This window comes from Hemiscyllium ocellatum, chromosome 3 (genome assembly GCF_020745735.1).
Source record: "Hemiscyllium ocellatum isolate sHemOce1 chromosome 3, sHemOce1.pat.X.cur, whole genome shotgun sequence".
Lineage (NCBI taxonomy): Eukaryota > Metazoa > Chordata > Chondrichthyes > Orectolobiformes > Hemiscylliidae > Hemiscyllium > Hemiscyllium ocellatum.
This window is the reverse complement of record NC_083403.1, coordinates 9,502,699-9,528,470: the sequence shown is the minus strand read 5'-3', so window position 1 is coordinate 9,528,470 and position 25,772 is coordinate 9,502,699. Positions and strand designations below refer to the sequence as shown.

The 25,772-nt window shown below is 45.1% G+C and overlaps 1 protein-coding gene across 1 annotated transcript in view; it reads right to left on the bottom strand.

Annotated features, from left to right (window-relative positions):
* The window catches only part of LOC132834399 (dynein axonemal heavy chain 8-like), a 1,143,262-nt gene that overhangs the window by 354,479 nt on the left and 763,011 nt on the right, over positions 1–25,772 (bottom strand). The window contains exon 45 of the mRNA XM_060853284.1: positions 13,078–13,164. Coding sequence (XP_060709267.1) covers positions 13,078–13,164 — 87 coding nt within the window. The remainder of the gene's footprint in view (positions 1–13,077; positions 13,165–25,772) is intronic.

Sequence of the window (25,772 nt, the reverse complement as noted above, 5' to 3'; positions counted from 1 at the left end):
TCTGAGGATGTAGGCGAGATTTGTTTTTGTAGCTTCTCCTGGGTCATTTTCTGATGAAGGGCACATGCACAAAATGTCAATTCTCCTGCTCTTTGGATGCTGCCTGACCTGCTGTGCTTTTTCCAGCACGACTCAGACTCTTCAGCCTCTGCAGTCCTCACTTTGTCCTGGTTTAGCACCAGGTTAGGTTCTTCCAACTCTGACTCTGGTAATGGTGGCATATAATATGCAGTAGCTGGCTTCTTGCACCTGGAGCATCTCAGAAGAAATTCATTCTCTTTTTCAGGCGGCAACAGCATTAAGGCAGCTATATCGCTATGTCCACCTCAGAATCCAAGGTAACCCTTTATAAAGAGGGAGAATCACAGGCTTTCTAACAGTTAGAAAGGCTGTCTGAAGAGCTGGGTATGTTTCTCTCCCACACCATTTGAGAGTTTGCAGCTTTCATATGGTCCACATGCTTGCTCAGCACTGTTGCACCTACCTGAACTTTATACATCACTCAACGAGACCGCGCATTGACTATGCCTCTTACCCATGCAGGCCATTCACGTGGTTCCTACACAAACTTTGTTCCCTGAAGTAAACTGTGTCTCTCATTTAACAGAGTCTTCTGACTGACACTGAGGTTCCTGATGCCACTACACCCTCCCTGTTAGGTCGGTAAAGATCAGATATAACCTGGTGAGGAGCCTTTGTTGCATTAGCAATTTTTCTTGAGCGATCCCATAGTTGCATGAGAAGTGGTCGTATAATCAAATGGGAACTAGGATAGTCTGCTGTCCAGTGAAGCTGTAGGCTGTCTCTTTAAACTTGCTTCAAAGTCTGGATTGCTCTTTCTGCCACACCATTAGATAATGGATGGTATAGAGCTGTGCTTATATGTCAAATGCCATTCAACTTAGGAAATACTCAAATTCTCTGCTGGTAAACATTGGCCTGTTGTCTGTGACATACACTTTTGGGAGTCCGTGTATTGTAACAGATGTGTGTAGTTTTTCTATTGTTTTTCCACTGTTTGACAAATGAACTCAGTGCATGAGCAGCCACCGTAAGTTGTGTCCACAATGATTAAGAACATTGAGTGCATGAAAGGATCTATATAGTTGACGTGTAACCGAGTCCATGGTTTACCTAATCATTCCTAAGGATTTGGGGGAGCTACTGACATTAATTTTTGTTAGCACTCAAGACACTACCCCACCAATGCAGCTATATCTGCATCCAATCCTGGCCACCAGACTTAAATTCTTGCCAACAGCTTCATTTTGGAAACCCTGGATGACCCTAATGTAGTTCAGCCAGTATCTTTTCTGGGACAAGCACTTTTGCTTCCCATAATAATATGCCATCCGCTTCTGGGATCTGGTCTTAGCCAGTGCAAAAAGGTTTAAATTGTGGTTGTGATGGCCCTTTGGTTTTCCTCATTACCATCAGTTGTTTCAGTCTTCCCAGGACTGGATCTTTCTGTGTTCCAAGTCTGACATTATCAGCTGTGACTGGAAGTGTGACCAGCAAATTTAAAACCGTTAAGGAATCTTCCTGTGGCAGTATCACCAGTGGTGTATCTGCCAGTGGGAGTCGGCTCAATGCATCTGCATTTGCTGCTTGACCTCCCTGATGGTGTTCCAATTTGTAATTGTACACACTTAGTATTAGAATCTCCCACTGAATTCAGCCGGAAGCTTTGGACAACAGTGCGTTGTCCTCTTTAATTAGACCGAGCAGGTGTTTGTGCTCCATTATTACAAATTTACACCTGCAAAGGTTTTGGTGAAACTTCCTGATTCCCATTCTGTATCTAGTCCCAGATGAATACGCTATTGGGTTCTCCTCTCCACTGGCCACCTATGAGCTAATACTACCCCGATGCTGTTAGAGAGAGGCATTGCATGTCAATACCAGATCTCACTTGGGATCATCGTGTGCCAGCACCTTAGAGAACGATAGCTTTTTTTTTCACTTTCCTGAAACTTATGGTTTGGTTATTTCCAAGGCTGGCCCCTTTTTAAGAATTGATGCAAAGGTGCCAGGATGAAGGCCATGTTATGTATGAACTTTCTGTAATAATGCAATGGCCCAAGGAAAGACTTAAGTTCTGATACAGACATGGGAACCGAGCACTTTTGCTTATCCTTACTTTATTTTTCAACAGGCCTAACCAGATCTTGTTGGCTCTGTAACCCAAGTAGGTCACTTAGGGTGCCTGAAACTCACATTTATCCCTTCTAAGGTGTATGTCTGCCTGGAAGAAATGTTGAAGGACTATGTCCAAGTTCTCTAAGTGATCCTTAATGGTCTTCCCTGTTATGGGAATGTCATCTAGATAAATGGTGACCTGGGGTTGACCTTGTTTGCCATCATCAAATGAAAAATTGCAGAGGCTGACAGTACCCCAAATGCCAGTCTCGTATGTTGGTAGAGAGCTTTATAGATATTAATTGTGGCATACTTTTGGCAATCTCCATCTAACCACAATTGTGAGTATTTGGCTCACGTCCAGGTTCATGAAGGACAGTCCCCCTGCCGGCTTTGTATATAAATCCTCTCGGTGAGGGATTGGGTATTTATCCAGCTGGGAAAAGCCATTTACTGTTTGTTTAAAATCCTCAAAAAGGCGAACCGACCTATCAGGCTTCACAATAGGTACAACTAGAGCTTCCCATTTCATGATTCCTTTGCTACCCAGCGTCCTCATTTCTACCTCTACTTTTGCCCATAAGGCAAATGGCACTGGGTTGGCCTTGCAGAATCATGCAATTGATTCCTAGTCAACATGCAAGGTGCCCTTAGCTACTTTGATAGTCCCAAGACTTCCCTGAAAAACTTCCAGGGATTTAATTAGGACTTAATTCAGGCAGCCATTTTCTAATTGAAAACTGTTGAGCCAATCTAGGTGAACCTTTCTCAACCAATATCCCCCCATCGAACTTGGGACCAGACCTCTTATGACAATTGGTGGCAACTGAACATAGAACATAGAACATAGAACAATACAGCGCGGAACACGATGTTGCGCCGACCTGTGAACTAATCTAAGCCCATCCCCCTACACTATCCCATCATCATCCATGTGCTTATCCAAGGATTGTTTAAATCTCCCTAATGTGGCTGAGTTAACTACATTGGCAGGCAGGGCATTCCATGCCTTTACCACTCTCTGAGTAAAGAACTTTGCCTCTGACATCTGTCTTATATCTATCACACCTCAATTTTTAGCTATGTCCCCTCGTACAAGCCGACGTCATCATCCTAGGAAAAAAGACTTTCACTGTCTACCCTATCTAATCCTCTGATCATCTTGTATGTCTCTATCAAATCCTTGCTTAGCTTTATTCTTTCTAATGAGAACAGACCCAAGTCTCTCAGCCTTTCCTCAGAAGACCTTCCCTCCAATCCAGGCAACATCCTGGTAAATCTCCTCCGCACCTTTTTCAAAGCTTCCACTACCTTCCTTAATTGGGCGACCAGAATTGTACACAATATTCCAAGTGCGGTTGCACTAGCGCTTTGTATAGTTGCAAGATGACATTATGGCTCTGAAACTCAATGCCTCTACCAATAAAACCGAACACACCGTATGCCTTCTTAATAGCACTATCAATCTGGGTGGTAACTTTCAGGGATCTATGTACATGGACTCCAAAATCCCACTGCACATCCACACTACCAAAAATCTTTTCATTGACGCAATATTCTGCCTTCCTGTTATTCTTCCCAAAGTGAATCACCTCATATTTAGCTGTATTGAACTCCATTTGCCATCTCTCAGCCAAATTCTGCAGTTTATCCAAGTTCCCCTGCAACCTACAACATTCTTCCACACTGTCCACTACTCTACCAACTTTAGTGCCATCTGCAAACTTACTAAACCATCCACTGATGCCTGTGTCTAAGTCATTTATAAAAATGACAAACATCAGTGGTCCCAAAATAGATCCTTGTGGCACACCACTAGTAACCAGATTCTAGGCTGAATATTTTCCATCAATCACCACTTGCTGCCTTCTTAGAGAAAGCCAGTTTCTAGTCCAAACTGCTAAATCATCCTCAATCCCATGCTTCTGCATTTTCACCAATAGACTCCTATGTGGAACCTTATCAAAGGCCTTACTGAAGTCCATGTACACCATGTCAGCTGCCCTACCGTCATCCACATGCTTGGTGACCTTCTCAAAAAAACTCAGCGAGGATTGTGAGATATGACCTGCCTTTAACGAAACCATGTTGACTATCTGCAATCAAATCGTTGCTTGCCAGATGATTATAAATTCTATCTCTTATAATCCTTTCCAAAACTTTTCCTACAACAGATGTAAGGCTCACTGGTCTATAATTACCTGGGCTGAAAATGTGTTGCTGGTTAAAGCACAGCAGGTTAGGCAGCATCCAAGGAACAGGAAATTCAACGTTTCGGGCCAGAGCCCTTCATCAGGAATGAGGAGAATGTGCCAGGCAGGCTAAGATAAAAGGTAGGGAGGAGGGACTTGGGGGAGGGGCGATGGAGATGTGATAGGTGGAAGGAGGTCAAGGTGAGGGTGATAGGTTGGAGTGGGGTGGGGGCAGAGAGGTCAGGAAGAAGATTGCAGGTTAGGAGGGCGGTGCTGAGTTGAGGGAACCGACTGAGACAAGGTGGGGGGAGGGGAAATGAGGAAACTGGAGAAATCTGAGTTCATTCCTTGTGGTTGGAGGGTTCCCAGGCGGAAGATGAGGTGCTCCTCCTCCAGCCGTCGTGTTGTTATGTTCTGGCGATGGAGGAGTCCAAGGACCTGCATGTCCTCGGTGGAATGGGAGGGAGAGTTAAAGTGTTGAGCCACGGGGTGGTTGGGTTGGTTGGTCCGGGCGTCCCAGAGGTGTTCTCTGAAGCGTTCCGCAAGTAGGCGGCCCGTCTCCCCAATGTAGAGGAGGCCACATCGGGTGCAGCGGATGCAATAGATGATGTGTGTGGAGGTGCAGGTGAACTTATGGTGGATATGGAAGGATCCCTTGGGGCCTTGGAGGGAAGTAAGGGAGGAGGTGTGGGCGCAAGTTTTATATTTCCTGCGGTTGCAGGGGAAGGTGCCGGGAGTGGAGGTTGGGTTGGTGGGGGGTGTGAACCTGACGAGGGAGTCACGAAGGGAGTGGTCTTTGCGAAACGCTGATAGGGGAGGGGAGGGAAATGTATCCCTGGTGGTGGGGTCCATTTGGAAGTGGCGGAAATGACGGCGGATGATACGCTGTATGCGGAGGTTGGTGGGGTGGTAGGTGAGAACCAGTGGGGTTCTGTCTTGGTGGCGGTTGGAGGAGTGGGGCTCAAGGGCGGAGGAGCGGGAAGTGGAGGAGATGCGGTGGAGGGCATCGTCGATCACGTCTGGGGGGAATCTGCGGTCCTTGAAGAAGGAGGCCATCTGGGCTGAACGGTATTGGAACTGGACCTCCTGGGAGCAGATGCGGCGGAGACGAAGGAATTGGGAATATGGGATGGAGTTTTTACAGGGGGCAGGGTGGGAGGAGGTGTAGTCCAGGTAGCTGTGGGAGTCAGTCGGTTTATAGTAGATGTCTGTGTTGAGTCGGTCGCCCGAGATAGAAATGGAAAGGTCTAGGAAGGGGAGGGAGGAGTCTGAGACAGTCCAGGTGAATTTGAGGTCAGGATGGAAGGTGTTGGTAAAGTTGATGAACTGTTCAACCTCCTCGTGGGAGCACGAGGCAGCGCCGATACAGTCATCGATGTAGCGGAGGAAAAGGTGGGGGGTGGTGCCAGTGTAGTTGTGGAAGATGGACTGTTCCACATATCCTACGAAGAGACAGGCATAGCTGGGGCCCATGCGGGTGCCCATGGCAACTCCTTTAGTTTGGAGGAAGTGGGAGGATTGAAAAGAGAATTTAAAAAATTACCTGGGTCATCTCTACAGCCCTTCTAGAACAAGGGCACAACATTTGTAATCCTCCAGTCCTCTGGTACTAAACCTGTAGTCGATGATGACTCAAAGATCAAAATCAAAGGCTCCAACAACTCCCTGCCTTTCCAGAGGATCCTCGGATAAATCCCATCCGGCCTACGGGATTTGTCTACTTTCACTCCTTCTAGAATTGATAACCCCTCTTCCTTACTAACCTCAATCCTTTCTAGTCTAATATCTCATATCTCACTCTTCTCCTCTAAAATATTCTCCTTTTCCTGAGTGAAAACTGATGAGAAATATTCATTTAGCACCTCTCTGATCTCCACAGGGTCTACACGCAACTTTCCACTTCTGTCTTTGACTGGCCTTATTCCTACCCTAGTCATCCTTTTATTCCTCACATACCTATAGAAAGCTTTAGGGTTGTCCTTTATTCTACCGGCAAAGAACCAGCTGTTTCTCATAAGTGACCAAAACCGAAGGTGTACTCTTAATTAGCAATGGTTCCTCAGTATAGGTTCTCTGTCGAAGTAAAATCTTGTGCAAACATATGGGTTGCAAAGCAGAGTGAATTTTGATAAAGACTGATGCTGTGTTCACTGAAATGGCCTCACTGATATCAATCTCCCAAAGAAACGAATAACTATTTAACAAGATGTTTATTTTTATTGGTTCTGATTTGGATGCTGATAAGCAATTTAACTTTTCCAAATCAGATGTAGTGATGCATTTTTTTTAATGATTTGACTTATGTACCTAAGTACTGTGAAAATGTTTGTTTTTGCGCACAATATAGGTGGATCATATCAAACAAAGATTGTAGGGTGATAGAACAGAGCGAGAAATAAAAAGTGAAAACAAAAATTATTGGAAATCACAGTGGATCAGGCAGCATCTGTGCCTGAGGTCTAGCAACGGCAGGGAAGAAACGTTTCTTGAACCTGTTGATAAGTGTATTTAACGTTCTTACGTTCTGCTTGGAAAAGGTTGGAAGAGATTATTATCAGGGCGAGAAGGATCTTTGATGATGTTGCCTGCCTTTCTGAGGCAGAGAGAAGTGTAGATGCAGGTTGGCTTCTAGAACATAGAACATAGAACAGTACAGCACAGAACAGGCCCTTCAGCCCATGATGTTGTGCCGACCATTAATCCTCATGTACGCACACTCAAATTTCTGTGACATATGCATATCCATCAGTCTGTTAAATGTCCACAATGACCTTGCTTCCACAACTGCTGCTGGCAATGCATTCCATGCTCTCACAACTCTCTGTGTAAAGAATCCATCTCTGACATCCCCTCTATACTTTCCTCCAACCAGCTTAAAACTATGACCTCTCGTGTTAGTCATTTCTGCCCTGGGAAATACTCTCTGGCTATCAACTCTATCTATGCCTCTCATTATCTTGTATACCTCAATTAGGTCCCCTCTCCTTTTCTCCAATGAAAAAAGTCTGAGCTCAGTCAACCTCTCTTCATAAGATAAGCCCTCCATTCCAGGCAGCATCCTGGTAAACCTCCTCTGAACCCTCTCCAAAGCATCCACATCTTTCCTATAACAGGGTGACCAGAACTGGACACAGTATTCCAAGTGCGGTCTAACCAAAGTTTTATAGAGCTGCAACAAGATCTCATGGCTCTTAAACTCAATCCCCCTGTTAATGAAAGCCAAAACACCATATACTTTCTTAACAACCCTGTCCACTTGGGTGGCCATTTTAAGGGACTTATGTACCTGCACACCAAGATCCCTCTGTTCCTCCACACTATCAAGAATCCTATCCTTAATCCTGTACTCAGCTTTCAAATTCGACCTTGCAAAATGCATCACCTCACATTTATCCTGGTTGAACTCCATCTGCCACCTCTCAGCCTATCTCTGCATCCTGTCAATGTCCCGCTGCAGCCTACAACAGTCCTCTATACTGTCAACGACACCTCCAACCTTTGTGTCATCTGCAAACTTGCTGACCCATCCTTCAATCTCCTCATCCAAGTCATTAATAAAAATTACAAACAGAAGAGGCCCAAGGACAGAGCCCTGTGGAACACCACTCACCACAGACTTCCAGGCAGAATATTTTCCTTCTACTACTACTCGCTGTCTTCTGTTGGCCAGCCAATTCTGTACCCAGACAGCTAAGTTCCCCTGTATCCCATTCCTCCTGACCTTCTGAATGAGCCTACCATGCAGAACCTTATCAAATGCCTTGCTGAAGTCCATATACACCACATCCACAGCTCGACCCTCATCAACGTTTCTAGTCACATCCTCAAAGAACTCGATAAGGTTTGTGAGGCGTGACCTGCCCCTCACAAAGCCGTGTTGACTGCATTTAATGAAGCTATGCTCTTCCAGATGGTCATAAATCCCTCAGAATCCTTTCTAACACCTTGCAGATGACGGACATGAGACTTACAGGTCTGTAATTGCTGGGGGTTTCCCTATTTCCTTTCTTGAAGATAGGAATTACATTTGTCTCTCTCCAGTCCTCAGGTACGACTCCAGTGGAAAGCAAGGATGCAAAGATCTTCGCAAGTGGCGAAGCAATTACATTTCTCGTTTCGCAAAGCAGCCGATGACAAATCTGGTCCAGGCCTGGTGACTAGTCAATCTTAATGTTTGACAAAATTTTCAGCACATCAGTTTCCTCTATCTCTATCCAATCCAGCATGCACACCTGCTCTTTAAAGGTTTTATTCACTACAAAGTTCATTTCTTTCGTAATGACAGAAGCAAAACATTCCCTTAGGGCTTCCTCTACCTCCTCAGATTCCACACCCAAGTTCCCTATGCTATCCCCGATCGGCCCTACTCTTTCTTTGACCATTCTCTTATTCCTCACACAAGTGTAAAATTCCTTTGTGTTCTCCCTAATCCGTTCTGCCCAGCCTTTCTTGTGCCCTCTCCTGGCTCTCCTCAGACCATATTTGAGCTCCTTCCTCACCTTCCTGTAATCCTCTAGAGCTGAGCTTGACCCTAGCTTCTTCCACCTTATTTCCACCGCTCTCGGTCGTCCAAGGTTCCTTTATCTTACCCCTTCCTTGCCTGTCTCAGAGGGACATATTTATTCATCACTCGCAACAACTGTTCCTTAAACAGTCTCCACATGTCTATAGTGCCTTTACCATGGAACAATTGCTCCCAGTCCATGCTTCCTGACTCATGTCTAATTGCATCATAGTTTCCTCTTCCGTAATTAAATATCCTCCCATTTTGCCTAATCCTCTCCTTCTCCATAGCTATGTAGAATGTGAGGCAGTTGTGGTCACTATCACCAAAATGCTCTCCCACCACAAGATCTGATACCTGCCCCGGATCGTTTCCGAGCACCAAGTCTAGAATGGCCTCTCACCTCATCGGCCTGTCAATGTACTGAGTTAGGAAACCCTCCTGAACACACCTTACAAAAACAGCTCCATTCAAATCTTCTGCTCGAAGGAGGTTCCAATCAATATTGGGAAAGTTAAAGTCACCCATTACAACAACCCTACTACGTCCACACTTTTCCATAATCTGCCAACCTATGCTTTCTTCAATCTCCCTGCTGCTATTGGGGGGCCTGTAGTAAATCCCTAACGAGGTGACTGCTCCCTTTGCTCTTCCTAATTTCCACCCATACTGACTCGATCGGCAGATCTTCCTCGATAATGGAAGTTTCTGTATAGCTGTGATACCCTCTCTGATTAGTAGTGCTACACCCCCTCCTCTTTTTCCCCCTCCCTACTCTTTTTAAATGCTCTAAACCCTGGAACATCCAGCAACCATTCCTGCCCCTGAGAAACCCATGTCTCTGTTATGGCCACAACATCATAGCACTAGGTACTGATCCATGCTCTAAGTTCATCACTTTTATTCCTGATACTCCTTGCGTTAAAGCAAACACACTTTAACTGATCCCTTGGTTCCGTCCCAGGAAAATCCTTCCCACTAGCTGGTCTACCTCTTGCTATTGCCTCATTTGCGTCAACTCTCGCCTCCGGTATACAGCTCAGGTTCCCACTCCCCTGCCATACTAGTTTGGCCCAGTGACATCAGCTGCCTCAATTTCTCCAAACCCATCACCCACTCCAACCTCATTCCATCCAAATATGCAGCGCTCCACTTGCTCCTCACCAAATCCCCGGTTCACCATCAAACCTGCCTTGGGGCAGTGGTCCCCCAGCACCTCATTGCCCGGTTCTACCTGCTCCCCAAGATCCAGATGCACTGTGTCCTGCACCCAGGTTGAATTGGAGCAGTTCATCAACTTTGCCCACAACTTCCATCCCATTCTCAAATGCATTTGGTCAATCTCGGATATTCACTCACCTTTCCTGACCTCTTCATTTCCATCTCCGGCAACAATCTCCAAACAGACATTTACTATAAACCACAGACTCTGACAATTACTTGGACTAAACCTCCAGTATCCTGCAAGATTTTCATCCTGATCTTCCAATTCCTCCGCCTCTGCCACATCTGCCCGGGCGAGGAGACATTCTATTCCCAAGCATCCCAGACATCCACCTATTTCAAACGACGTGTTTTTCCCTCCTCTGTCATTCAGGCAGCCCTCCACCGCACCACCTCCATTCCCAGTTCCACTACTCTAAACGCCCCCATACAAACACAATAAAGATAGAGACCCCTTGTCCTCACCTATCACCTCACCAGTCTCCGTATCCAACACATCATTCTTAAACACTTCCACCAACTCCAACTAAGCCCCATCAACAACATCTTCCCCTCCCTACCCCTCTCTGCCTTCTGCAAGGACCATTCTTTCACCAATTCTTGGTTTGTGCCACTCTCCCCACCAACTCCCCTGAACCTCCAGGTACCTTTCTCTGCAACCAGAAAAGTTGCAAAACCTGCCAGTACACTATCCTCCTCACCTCCATCCTCCAGGGCCCCAAACAGTCCCTTCAGACATTCCTGCCTCTCTTCTAACCTAGTTTATTGCATCAGATGCTCCTGATGTGGTCTTCTCTACATTGGGGAGACCAAATATAAACTTAGGGAACAGTTCGCCAAGCATCTCAGCTGGGGTCGCAGGGGCTGGCCAGACCTTCCAGTCACCACCTATTTTAAGTCCCCTTCCCACTCCTTTTCTGACATGACCATCCTTGGCTTTCACCATTGCCACAACAAACCAAACTGCAAATTGGAGGAACAAAACCTCATCTTCTGCCTGGGCAGCCTACAGCCCGGAGGACTCAACATTGAGTTCTCCAATATCAAATAACCTTTCTTCCCATCCCTTGACACCCTTCTCAGCTCCTCCCCCACCCTTCCACTCCTTCCAGCCACCTACTGGATTCATTCCTCCCATTGACCAACCAGGTTGTATCCTTTACTTGTCTTCACATATTCTCACTTCACCACTCTGCCCCCGCAACCCCCTTTATCAGCAGCTCCCTTTATATACACCCCCAGTCCTGAAGAAAGGTTACACCCAAAGCGTTGACTTCTCCACCTCCTGATGCTGCCAGGCTTGCTGTGTTCTTCCAGCCTCCTGCTCATCTACAGTCACCGGCAACAATGAATAAGGCCTCAGGATATTCTGTCTCAAGTGCATTTATAGTGGTGTATATTTCATCAAGAGCACTTTCATCAAGGAGATATTTCATCAAGAGGAATTTGCAGGAAGTGCACTCTTCTGTATTTCTGATGAAGGGCTTTTGCCTGAAACGTCGATTTTACTGCTCCTCGGATGCTGCCTGAACTGCTGTGCTCTTCCAGCACCACTAATCCAGAATCTGGCTTCCAGCATCTGCAGTCATTGTTTTTACCTCTTCTGGATACCAGCCTATGAGCTCTCTTGTTCAATTTAAATCTCGTGGGTCTCTTTAGCTGAATCAAGTCTGCATACCAGCTGCAACTGCAGTGGCTTGCCTGGCCGAAAGCTGGAGGACATTTTAACTGTTTGTCCAAGGTTTGGCTATGTTTTGGGTTTTGCTGTGGCTTGACTTAGTCCCTTTGTTTAGGCATTTGTCGGTGTTGTAACTGTACTAGAAGAACTTTGCTTGGGGAGTGGCAAAATCTGGAGTACAAGTCTTCAGTACAATTGCCGGAATTTGATGCTCTTGATTATCTCTACCTCAGTTCCATTGATGTAGGTAGGGGTATGCTGATTTTGGCCCTGTTGCTTCCAGTGCTCAGGTTGATACAAGGTGGTCTATCCATTTTCATTCCTTCTTTCCTTTGGCTTGATAGGCTATTTCAGAAGACTTTATTCCTGATGAAGGGCTTTTGCCCAAAACATCGATTTTATTGCTCCTCGGATGCTGCCTGAACTGCTGTGCTCTTCCAGCACCACTAATCCAGAATCTGGGTTTCCAGCATCTGCTGTCATTGTTTTTACCTATTTCGGAAGGCAGTTATGAGGTAACTAGTGTTGTGAGTCAAGTGTGGCACAAAGTATTCAGGATATTGCTGCTCCTATTTCTGGTTTTTGATGCTGATGTTATAGTCTGGAGAAATTTCTTTTTGGCTGAATGGACTGATGGTGGCAGCTCTTTGTCAAAGCTTTGACTTTTCAAGAAGCAGACATCCACCTTCTGGACTTGTCCCCTTCCTGATGTAAACTCAGGGCTTTCCCTGAGGTTTTATAGCCAAACTGCAGCAAATATTTTCTTAGATACATGCTTTTCAGCACTTTCCTTGTACCTCTGAAGAGTCCAGTCTGTTATTTAATTTTACTGAGTTGGTATAATTTAGTTTTCTGAAGTGTGCACAACTTCTTGAAAATTATACAATTACTATTTCAGCAGACCTTTCAATGTTATGCTTAATGTCCCACATTGCAAGGGTCAGCTCCTAAGTTACATCTTCCCCTGGTTTCTTACACTATTGCTGGGTCAAAATCCTAGAATTTCTTCCCTCCTTGCATTGTGGGTCTACTTACAGCAAGTAGACTTGAAGGTGTCAAGAAAGCAGCTCACCACCACTTTCTCAAGGGCAACCTGGGACAGGCAATAAAGGCTGGCCAACCAGTTGCACCCATGTCTCACAAATAAATTTTAAAAATGTAGAATGGGGATTCCAGATCTGTTCCATGTCAGGTGGCAAAATGCCACACCATTGGGAACTAAGAGAGTTACTAATTGAGCCACAGCTGAGAAAGCAAGATTCAGAGATCTTGAATTAAAACTTCACTGAGATTGAGTTCTTCATATCCAACACTCACAGAATTTGAACTACATCTCTCACCTGTCTATCTGGCACCATCATTGCTACTGTCCTAAATTGGATCTTTAGATTTTCTGGCAATTCTTGACGCCCTGCATAACCAGGATTCTGCAAGTAAGGGAACAAAGTGGTATAGTGATATTGAATTGAGAAACTTATTTAAAGTAACATTCCTAAACTAATGTATTCCAAATTCAAGTGCACATAGAAGTAAAAAAAACATTTTCGCTGGCTGCTGGTAACATTTGATCTCAATGGAATCAGAGAAAGGAAAGTTGGTCAGGGAGCTTTAACATGAGCAGCTTATTTTCCTCCTGCTATTTGAAAAGGAAGGAAATTCAGAATGGCTGTGACAATTCCCTCCATCCAAAATGATGCTTTGCAATTGAGGTGTATCCAAGTTGTAGTCAACATCTTGCATCCAATAGCCTTTATTTCCACTGTAACAGTGAGCATTTCTGCATCATCGAGGGCTGAAGGGCCTATAATGTGCTGTAATGTTCTATCTCAGCCTCAGGATAATGGGAGGGATTTTTTTTGCCAGATTACTGGAAATAGCTGCAGTTAACTGTTGTGTATCAAAGAGGCTGTTAGTAATGAGAACTTTTGACCTCTGGATGAGTACCTATGAAATGGTTTGCCAATAACCAAAAGAGAAAATGCTGGAAAATCTCAGCAGATCTGGCAGCATCTGTAAGGAGAGAAAAGAGCTGACATTTTGAGTCCAACTGACTTTTTGTCAAAGCTAAAAAAAAAGGGAGATATACTAGGCTGAGAGAAGGTGAGTCATGGCTCCAGAAGCAAAGGTAGCAATAAAGAGATAATAATGACAGTGAGTACTTCTGCATCATCGAGGGCTGAAGGGCCTTTACTGTGCTGTAATGTTCTATCTCAGCCTTAGAATAATGGGAGGGATTTTTTTTGCCAGATTAATGGAAATAGCTGCAGTTAACTGTTGTGTATCAAAGAGGCATTGTCATTATCACCTCTTTATTGCTACCTTTGCTTCTGGAGCCATGACTCACCTTCTCTCAGGTTGCCCGAAACGTCGATTTCGCTGCTCCTTGGATGCTGCCTGAACTGCTGTGCTTTTCCAGCACCACTAATCCAGAATCACCTTCTCTCAGCCTAGTATAAATACCTCCCTATTTCTCCTTTTTTTTAGCTTTGACAAAGGGTCAGTTAGACTCGAAATGTCAGATCTTTTCTCTCCTTACAGATGCTGCCAGACCTGCTGAGATTTTCCAGCATTATCTCTTTTGGTTTCAGATTCCAGCATTCGCAGTAGTTTGCTTTTATCTACGGTTTGCCAATATATTGCAATATGAGAGAGCAGTTGTCAATGGGATAGCTGTTGACATCACAGGAAATGACATAAGGTCATCTGACACTCAGTGCACAGAAGGACTTTTGATCTAGGAATGTCTTATCGCTTTGTATGTAATGTACATAGTTCAATATACAGTTCTATGTCCATCTCTAACCACACATAGAAACTTTTGGCTAAATCTTACATTCTTCGACTAACTGCAAGTTGTAGTGTATTTGTTTGAGAGAATTTTGCAAAAAGGTTTCATGCCATATCTTCCTAAAAAATATTTCATTAATTACTTACCCCTATCTCATGGCATGACTAACACCTTTGAAAGGCAGCTGTGCACTCAGACAAGCATTGGCAATTCATCATTGCTCCTAACAGGCAATGTACGGCACAGTCAAAAAGGGTGGTGCTGGAAAAGCACAGCTGGTCAGGCAGCATCTGAGGAGCAGGAGAGTTGAAGTTTCAGGCATAAGCCCATCATCAGGAATATGGAAGGGGAGGGGCGGGGGGTGAGAGATAAATGTAGGGGTGGGGCTGGGGGTGGGGGGAAGGCATTAAGTAGATGCAGATGGGGGGGCAATTGTGATAGGTTGGAGGGGAGAATGGAGTGGATAGGTGGGAAGGAAGGTGAGGTGGACATATAGGATGTGTCAAGAGGATGGTGCCGAGTTGGAGGGTCGGATCTGGAATGAGATGGGGACAAGGGACATTTGGAAACTTGTGAAGTTGATATTGATACCAGGTGGTTGAAGGGTCCTAAGGGTGAAGTTGAGGTGTTCTTACTCCAGCTGGTGGAGGCTTGGATTTAGTAGTGGAAGAGGCGCAGGACTTGCATACACTTGGGAGAGGGAGTTGAAGTGGTCTATGGAACCATGGGAGACTGGTTAGCAAGGTTAGATCTCATGGAATACAGGGAGAACTAGCCATTTGGACACAGAACTGGCTCAAAGGTAGAAGACAGAGGGTGGTGGTAGAGGGTTGCTTTTCAGACTGGAGACCTGTGACCAGTGGAGTGTCACAAGGATCGGTACTGGGGCCTCTACCTTTTGTCATTTACATAAATGATTTGGATGCGAGCATAAGTGGTACAGTTAGTATGTTTGCAGATGACACCAAAATTGGAGGTGTAGTGGACAGCGAAGAGGGTTACCTCAGATTACAACAGAATCTGGACCAGACGGGCCAATGGGCTGAGAAGTGGCAGATGGAGTTTAATTCAGATAAATGCGAGGTGCTGCATTTTGAGAAAGCAAATCTTAGCTGGACTTATACGCTTAATGGTAAGGTCTGAGGGAGTGTTGCTGAACAAAGAGACCTTGGAGTGCAGGTTCATAGCTCCTTGAAAGTGGAGTCACAGGTAGATAGGATAGTGGAGAAGGCATTTGGTATGCTTTCCTTTATCAGTCAGAGTATTGAGTACAGGAGTTGGGAGGTCATCTTGAGGCTGTACAGGACATTGGTTAGGCCACTGAGGGACTATCGCGTGCAATTCTGGTCTCCTTCCTATCGGAAAGATGTTGTGAAACTTGAAAGGGTTCAGACAAGATTTACAAGGATGTTGCCAGTGTTGGAGGATCTGAGCTACCTGGAGAGGCTGAACAGGCTAGGACTGTTTTCCCTGGAGCTTCGGAGGCTGAGGGGTGACTGTGTAGAGGTTTACAATTATGAGGGGCATGGATAGGATAAATAGACAAAGTCTTTTCCCTGGGGTGGGGGAGTCCCGAACTAGAGGGCATAGTTTTAGGGTGAGAGGGGAAAGATACAAAAGAGAGCAACAGGGCAGTTTTTTCACGCAGAGGGTGGTACATGTATGGAATGAGCTGCCAGAGGAAGTGGTGGAGGCTGGTACAATTGCTATATTTAAGAGGCATTTGGATGGGTATATGAATAGGAAGGGTTTGGAGGGATATGGGCCGGGTGCTGGCAGGTGGGACTACATTGGGTTGGGATATCTGGACGGCATGGACGAGTTGGACTGAAGGGTCTGTTTCCATGCTGTACAAGTCTATGACTCTATAGTTGGCCACAGGACCGTGGGATTGTTTGGTGCGTTTGTTCCACAGATGTTCCCTGAAATGCTCTGTGGGTTGGTGTCCTGCCTTCCTGATGTAGGACAGCAACACATGGACAGCAACGGACGCAGTAGATGAGGTGGGTGGAAGTGCAGGGAAATCTATACCAGATATGAAAAGATCCTTTGGGGCCTTGAGTGGAAGTGAAAGGGGAAGTGCGGGCACAGGTTTTACACCTCTTGCGGCAGCAAGGAGAGGTGCCGGGTTTGGAGGGTGGGTTGGTAGCAGGTGTGGACCTCACAAGGAAGTTGCGAATGGTCCCTGTGGAATGCAGAAATGGATGGGGAGGGAAATATATCTCTGATGTTGGAGTCTGACTCAGACGGAGGATAATGCGCTGTATCCGGAGATTAGTGGGGTGGAAGGTGAGGATCCGGGGTGGGGTTCTCTCATTGTAGCAGTTGGAGGGAAGGGTTTGGAGGCAGAGGTGCAGGAAATAGAGGATATGCACTGGAGGGAATTGTTGATCATGTGGGAGGGGTAATTGCAGTCCCTGAAATAGGAGGACATCTGGGATATCCTGGAGTGGAATTGCTCCTCCTGGGAGTGGATAGGGTGGAGGAATTAGTAGTGTGGGATCACCTTTTTGGAGGAGGGTTTGGGGGTGAAAGGAGGTGTAGTCAAGGTAGCTGTGAGAGTCGATGGATTTGAAATAGATATCCATGTTGAGTCAGTTGCCAGATATGGATTTGGAGAGGTCCAGGAAGGGGAAGAAGATGTCGGAGATTGCCATGTGAACCTGATATCAGAGTGGAAGGTGTTGGTGAAGTTGATGAATCTTTCAACCTCCTTGTGGTTATACAAGGTGGTACTGATACAAGTCATCAATGTAGTGGAAGAAAAGGTGGGGGATGGTGCCGGTGTAACTTTGGAGGATGGACTATTCAATGTATTCTTCCAAGAGGCAGGCATTGCTGCAGCCCATGCAGTTACCCAAGGCTACCCCTGTAGTCTGATGGAAGTGGGACTCTCCAACTTCAGAGTTTCCTGATTCTACCTGGTTCTACTTCTTAATCCACAAACCCGAGTACCCCGGTCAATTTATTATCTCCACCTGCTCCTGCCCCACTGAACTCATGTCCTCACAGTTCGACTCTGCCCTGTCCCCCTTGGTCCAGAAACTCTCTACATACGTTTGGGACACCACCCAGACCTTCCATCTCCTCCATGACTTTCGATTCCCCACCCCCAGCACCACATCTTCACCTGGACATCCAGTCCCAATACACATCCATCCCCATGCGAAGACCTCCAAGCCCTCCGTTTCTTCCTCTCCCACCAAGCCAACCAGTTCCCCTCCAAAGACACACTCATTCGATTGGAAGAACTAGTCCTCACCCTCAATTAACATCTCCTTGAAAGCTTCCCACTTCCATCAGACCAAAGGAGTAGCCATGGGCACCTGTATGAGCCCCAACTTCCCATAACTCATATGCAATGAAATGTTTACAAATGAACTGCTCTGAAGTTTGCAAAACATCTGATTCATGTATTTGCTCTTTCAATGAAGAGTGTTCAGCACATGTGGATCCTATGCTTTTGCCAATCAAACTCACAATAACCCCACCAGTTCGGGTGTTGATGCAACCATTTTTCAGTTGTAATTAATATCAAGGCAATGCAACTGAGGGTTTGTGGGAGACTTAAGAGTTCAATGTACTCTTTTACCTCACAATATCTCGACAGCCCATTTTCATTCATTCTCTTAATGTGGAGATTCCCACAGTAAGCTTTATCTACAACTAATCTCCAACTAATGAACTCTGACATTTCAACTTGATGTTGCCAGACTGCTCTTCTATGTTCCCTTTGTGGAGACCATAGTAGCCACTGGCAAAAAACACCACTCAGGAGATCACCTGATGCTATGTAAGCCCCCATACACCTTGAGTGTTCTCCATTACTGTCCTTTTTCCTATCTCTACAAATGCTTCCTTTCCACAGCCCTGACTCCCCCATGTCTTTTTGTAGTGATCTCACTATTGCCCCTACAAGCAAAGTATTGCAAAGTATTTTTGCACTCAAAATATCTAAAATAAATATTAGAGTACTTACAGTGTGGAAACAGGCCCTTTGGCCCAACAAGTCCACACCAACCCACCAAAGCTCAACCCACCCAGACACATTCCCCTACACGCAATTTAGCATGGCCAGTTCACCTAACCTGCACATTTTTGGACTGTGGGAGGAAACCAGAGCCAACCCACACAGACACAGGGAGAATGTGCAAGCTCCACAGTCAGTCACCTGAGGCAGGAATTGAACCCAGGTCTCTGGTGCTGTGAGGTAGCAGTGTTAACTGCTGTGCTACCAGAATATCTTTGCACAAACCTTCATATACCAGAACTTATAATGCTAAAATAACAAATTATATTTAGGAAGCTGTCTTCTTTTGTCACCTATTTAGAATAATATATTGTAGTGATTGTTGGGTGACTATGGCATTGAATTCAACATTTATACAGAATATTACTTCAGTGAAGTTTCCATAGATTGGAAAATGTGAGTCTAACCCCTGTATTTAAAAAAATGGATGGAATCATTTTAACCAATTCGTGAGGTTTTTTTTAAGGAAGTAGCACACTGGGGATAAAGAAGAACTCCATTTTGATTTCCAGAAGACATTTAAAAAGGTGTCATATGAAAGATCATTGTGGAAAATAAAGTCTCATGGTACAAGGGGGTAACATTTTGGGTATAGATTGGATAACTAACAGGAAACAGAAGGTAGGCACAAATGAGTCACATTGGGCCTGGTTGACAAATGTATTGAGTGCTGTGTGTCAGAGATCAGTGCTGGTCCTCAAAGTTTTACATTTTAAATAAATGACTTGGATGAAGGAACCAAAGGGTAATTATAATAAGGTCAAGGAGCTGGACTTCATAAAATATCAATTCCCTGACTGGGGCTGTTAATCTGATCCAATCAGAGAGGATTGATGTGAAAAAGGTGCATGTCCGAGATCCTGAAACTCTGGTACTTGACTCTGAATGAGGTAGTACCAAAGTCAAGGACTATTATGTGTAAATAAAGGATGACTTGGTGATGAGATACTGACCTCTGTGGAGTTATTTCACAGGTAGATTAGAAAGTAAATTGTGAAAAGCCTGTAAGGAGGCTATGATGGAATATGGATTAGTTAAGTAGTGTTGGCGAAATTCTGGCAAATGAAGTCTGATGTGGGAAAATGTGAAATTGTCCACGTTGTTAATAAGAAATTTTTTAAAAAGCATATGCGCAAAGTAGTGGGAGATTGAATCTCAGAGCTCTACACAAGGATCTGAGTATCCTGGAGTATGAACAGTGAAAGGTTAGTATGCAGCTATAGCAAGTAATTAGAAAAGCTAATAGAATGTAAGAATTCACTTAGAGGAGTTGATTATAAAAGTAGGGAAGCACTGCATCAGTTATAAGTTATATTGGTGAGACCACATGTGAAGTATTGTCTTCAGTTTTGGTATCCTTATTTAAGGAAGAGTGTAATTGCATTAGAAGAAATTAAGAGAAGGTTAACTAGACTTATACCTGGAATAGGCATTAGTCTTATGAGGAACATTATAACAGTAGGCTGGGATTGTATCTGTTGGAGTTTAGAAGGGTAAGCGGTGACTATATTAAACAGATAAGACTTTATGGGGAGTTGTAGGTTGACTGGGGGAGAATTAGAACTAGGGATCATTACTTTACCCATTTAAGACAGAGATGAGGGGAATTATTTTTCTCACAGAAGACTGAAAGTCTTTGGAACTCTGTTGCTCGCAAAGTGTAGAAGCAGAGAATTTGAAGATTTTTAGAGCAGTGGTAAATAGATCCTTGATTAAAAAGTATTTGGAGGCAGGCACAGATGTGGAGTAATCAGGTCAGCCAGGCCTTTAGTTAAAGGCTGAGCAAGCTTCAGTTGATGAGTGATCTATTCCTGGTCTTGATTTACATCTTTGTAAAAGTTTCCCTTGGATTTCCAAGTTACATTTAGTGTAATAAAATATCCCAACTTTCAATACTGATGTGCATGAAGCAAAATTTAGTAATGCATCTCATAAGGACCTATTTGGACAGAAGAAAGTCAGGTTTTTAAGGTCCATCCTAAAAGAGGGGAAAAATGCAAAGAGGGTTAGGAAGAAAATTCTCGAGCTTACACAGAATACAGCCATAAATGGTAGAATGATTAATTAGATAGAATTGGAAGGATAGAATTGGATATGTATGGTTTTTACAGAGGGGTTACTTGTTGGTGGAGTGCACAAAGATCAAGAGGGCAAAACGTTGGAGAGACAGGAAGAGAAGGATAAGATTTTTAAATTAAAGTGTTGCGTAACCAGGGGAAATTAACCAAGGTTGCTTAGCCACGGTTCATTAAAAAGCAATCAGGCAAACTTATAATGGGGATTAGAGACATGGCAAAGAAGCCAAATGATCAGTTTCTGTCTGTTTTCACTGAGGAAGGTACAAGCAACCTCCCAGAATTAGAGAGCCAAGTGACCAGGGAAGATGAATTTAAGAGATTGTACTGGAAAGATTAATAGATCTGAAAGCTCATATGACATCACAGAAAATTGAAAGGTGACTATAGAGATAGTTGATACATTGGTAATCATATTTCAAAATTCCTTAGAATCTGAAATGATTTTTACAGATTGTAAGCTTGCAAAAACCATCAAAAAGGAATAAGAAAAGAAAGAAATGAGCAACTGACATGCTTGCCTTACAACAGTGGTTCGGGAAAACACTGGAGTATATCATAAAGGACACAATAAATTAACATGTGGTCAAAAATGATCTAGTTGCACACTGGATAGATTTATGAATGGAAAATTGTGTTTAACCAATGAGTTGGAACATTTTGAGAATGTTACTAACAAACTTGATAAAGGAGGTGTTATATATTTGGATTTTCAGAAGGCCTTTGAATAGATCTCCCACAGGAAGTCGATTAGCACAATTAAAGCAGATGGGATAGTGGGTAATGCACTGGCATGGATTAAGGATTGCCTGATAAAAAACAGAATTGGAATGAATAGTTTATTCTCTCATTGGCTGACTTGTGAACAGTGGGGTACCGCAAGGATCAGTACTTGGGCCTCAGATGTTCACAATATATATCAATGATTTGGAAATGTAATGTTTCCAAATTTATCAATGGCACAAAGCTAGGCAGGAAGATGTAGAATATTTCAAAAGGATTTGGACAGGCTTCTTGGATAATATGGTGCTATTATTTAAGAAAGGTGGTGAGGAAAAGCCAAGGTGAACTGGTAAGCCTGACGTCAGTGGTGGGTATGTTATTGGAAGGAATGCTGAGGGATAGGATTTACATGCAATTGGAAAAGCAAGAACTGATCAGGGATCGTCAACATGGCTTGTGCATGGGAAATTGCATCACAGTAACTTGATTGCGTTTTCTGAAGAAGTGGAAAAGTGATGAAATGATGAAGGCTGAGCGGTAGTCATTGTCTCCATGTACTTCAGCAAGCACTTAGCAAGGTTCTACATGGTAGACCAGTTAGCAAAATTAGGAGAAAGTGAGGTCTGCAGATGCTGGAGATCAGAGTCGAAGAGTGTGGTGCAAGAAAAGCACAGGTCGGGCAGCATCCCAGAAGCAGGAGAATCAACGTTTTGAGCTTAAGCCCTTCATCAGGAATGAGGCTAAGAAAGTTACATTATATGAAGTCCATTGGAAGGCTGGCCATTTTGATAAAAAAAATTGGCTTGAATGTAGGCGGCAGAAGATGAGAGAGAAGGGCTGTTTTCAGACTGGAGGCCGATGACCAGCACCGTGCTGCAAGGATAACTGCTGGGTCCACTGTTTCTTGTCATTAATAAAAATGACTTGGTTGTGAATATAGGAGGTATGATTGGTAAGTTTGCAGATGACACCAAAATTGATGGTGTAATGGATAGTGAAGAAGGTTATCTCACAGTACAACCAACCATAGTTAGATGGGCCAATAGGCTAAGGAATGGCAGATGGACTTTAACTTAGATAAATGTGAAATGTAAGGTAAGTCAGGGCAAGACTTATGCACTTAACAGTCAGGTACGGGGGAGAGTTGCTGAATAAAGATCTTGTGGTGTAGGTTCATAGATCATTGAAGGTGGATAGGATGGTAAAGAAGGTGTTTGGCATACTTGCCTTCATTGTTCAGTGCATTGAATAAAGATTTTGGATTTCATGTTGTGGCTGTACAGGATATCAGCAAGGGCACTTTTAGAATACTGCATTCAATTTTGCTCTCTCTGCTATAGAAAAGATGTTGCCATGACTGGAAGGCTTGGCTGTAGGGATAGGCTGAATAGACTGGGGTTATATTCCCTGGAGAGTTGGAGGCTGAGGGGTGGCCTTACAGAGGTTCATAAAATTATGAGGGACATGGATACAGTAAATAGCTAAGATCTTTTTCCCAGGATAGGGGAATCCAACCAGAGGGTATAGGTTTAGGGTGAGGGGGAAAGATTTAAAAGAGAGCAGATGGGCAATGTTTTTATGCAGAGGGTGGTGCATGTATAGAATGAGCAATCAGAGGAACTGATGGTACAATTACAACGTTTAAAAGGTATGTGGATATATATATCAATAGGAAGGGTTTAGAGGGATATTGGAGTCTAGATTAGAGTTGTGCTGGAAAAGCACAGCAGGTTAGGCAGCATCTGAGGAGCAGGAAAATCAACGTTTCGGGCAAAAGCCCTTCATCAGGAATAGAGGCAGGGTGCCTGAAGAATGGAGGGTTAAATGAGAGGGGGGTGGGAGTGGGGAGAAAGTAGCATAGAGTACAATAGGTGAATGGGGGCGAAAATGGAGGTGATAGGTCAGAGCGGAGGGTGGGGGAAGGTAGCAAAGAGTACAATGGGTGAATGGGGATGGGGATGAAGGTGATGGGTCAGAGAGGAGGGTGGAGTGGATAGGTGGAAATAAAGATAGGCAGGTAGGACAGGTCATGAGGTCAGTGCTGAGCTGGAAAGTTGGAGCTGGGGTGAGGTGGGGGAAGGGGAAATGAGGAAACTGGTGAAATCCACATTGATCCCAGTCCCCTCTCTTTTATCCTTCCAGCTCAGCATTGTCTCCATGATCTGTCCAACCTGCCTATCTTCCTTTCCACCTATCCACTCCACCCTCCTCTCTGACCTATCACCTTCATCCCCACCCCACATTCACCCATTGTACTCTATGCTACCTTCCCCCACCCTCCTCTCTGACCTATCACCTCCATCCCAACCGCCATTCACCTATTGTACTCTATGCTACTTTCTCCCCACCCCCACCCCCTCTCATTCATCTCTCCACTATGCAGGCACCCTACCTCTATTCCTGATGAAGGGATTTTGACCAAAACATCGATTTTCCTGCTCCTCAGATGCTGCCTGCCCTGCTGTGCTTTTCCAGCACCACTCTAATCTAGACTCTGGTTTCCAGCATCTGCAGTCCTTGTTTTTATCTTAGAGGAATATTGGCCAAGTGCTGGCAAATGAGACGAGATCAGTTAAGAATATCTGGTCTGCAATGACGAGTTGGACCAATGGGTCTGTTTACGTGCTGCATAGCTCTTACTTTATGATGCTGATGATTGGGAAAGAAAACAGCAGATGGAAAATGTGAGGTTATCCACCTTTGTAGGAAGAACAGATGTACAGAGTATTCCTTAAATAGTGAAAGATTGGCAAATGTTGCCACGCAAAGGGACTTGGGTGCCCCTGACTATAAGTTGCTAAAGGCTCACATGTCAGATGCAACATGCTATCAGGAAGGTTAATGGAATGTTAGCTTTTATTGCAAGAAAATTTGTATACAGAAATAATGTGGCCTCATTTCAATTGTATACAAACTTAGGCAGACTCCATCTGTATTACCGTGTGTAGTTTTAGTCTCCTCATCTCAGGAAAGATATTATTGCCAAAGAGAAAGTGCAATATAGATTCACCAGACTTACTCCTGGCTTGGTGGGACTACCCTAAAACAACATAAGAACCAGGAGCAGGAGTAGGCCCTTCAAGTCCATGCCGCCATTCAATAAGATCATGGCTGGTCTTTTCGTGTAAAAAATGAGGTCTGCAGATGCTGGAGATCACAGCTGCAAATGTGTTGCTGGTCAAAGCACAGCAGGTTAGGCAGCATCTCAGGAATAGAGAATTCGACGTTTCGAGCATAAGCCCTTCATCAGGAATAAGAGAGAGAGAGCCAAGCAGGCTGAGATAAAAGGTAGGGAGGAGGGACTAGGGGGAGGGGTGATGGAGGTGGGATAGGTGGAAGGAGGTCAAGGTGAGGGTGATAGGCCGGAGTGGGGTGGGGGCGGAGAGGTCAGGAAGAGGATTGCAGGTTAGGAGGGCGGTGCTGAGTTGAGGGAACCGACTGAGACAAGGTGGGGGGAGGGGAAATGAGGAAGCTGGAGAAATCTGAATTCATACCTTGTGGTTGGAGGGTTCCCAGGCGGAAGATGAGGCGCTCCTCCTCCAGCCGTCGTGTAGTTGTGTTCTGCCGGTGGAGGAGTCCAAGGACCTGCATGTCCTCGGTGGAGTGGGAGGGGGAGTTAAAGTGTTGAGCCACGGGGTGATTGGGTTGGTTGGTTCGGGCGGCCCAGAGGTGCTCTCTGAAGCGTTCCGCAAGTAAGCGGCCTGTCTCACCAATATAGAGGAGGCCACATCGGGTGCAGCGGATGCAATAGATGATGTGTGTGGAGGTACAGGTGAACTTGTGGCGGATATGGAAGGATCCCTTGGGGCCTTGGAGGGAAGTGAGTGTGGAGGTGTGGGCGCAAGTTTTACATTTCCTGCGGTTGCAGGGGAAGGTGCCGGGGGTGGAGGTTGGGTTGGTGGGGGGTGTGGATCTGACAAGGGAGTCACGAAGGGAGTGGTCCTTGCGGAACGCTGATAGGGGAGGGGAGGGAAATATATCCTTGGTGGTGGGGTCCGTTTGGAGGTGGCGGAAATGGCGGCGGATAATACGTTGTATGCGCAGGTTGGTGGGGTGGTAGGTGAGAACCAGTGGGGTTCTGTCTTGGTGGCGGTTGGAGGAGCGGGGCTCAAGGGCGGAGGAGCGGGAAGTGGAGGAGATGCGGTGGAGGGCATCGTCGATCACGTCTGGGGGGAATCTGCGGTCCTTGAAGAAGGAGGCCATCTGGGCTGTGCGGTGTTGGAATTGGTCCTCCTGGGAGCAGATGCGGCGGAGACGAAGGAATTGGGAATATGGGATGGCGTTTTTACAGGGTTCAGGGTGGGAGGAGGTGTAGTCCAGGTAGCTGTGGGAGTCAGTCGGTTTATAATAGATGTCTGTGTTGAGTCGGTCGCCCGAGATAGAAATGGAAAGGTCTAGGAAGGGGAGGGAGGAGTCTGA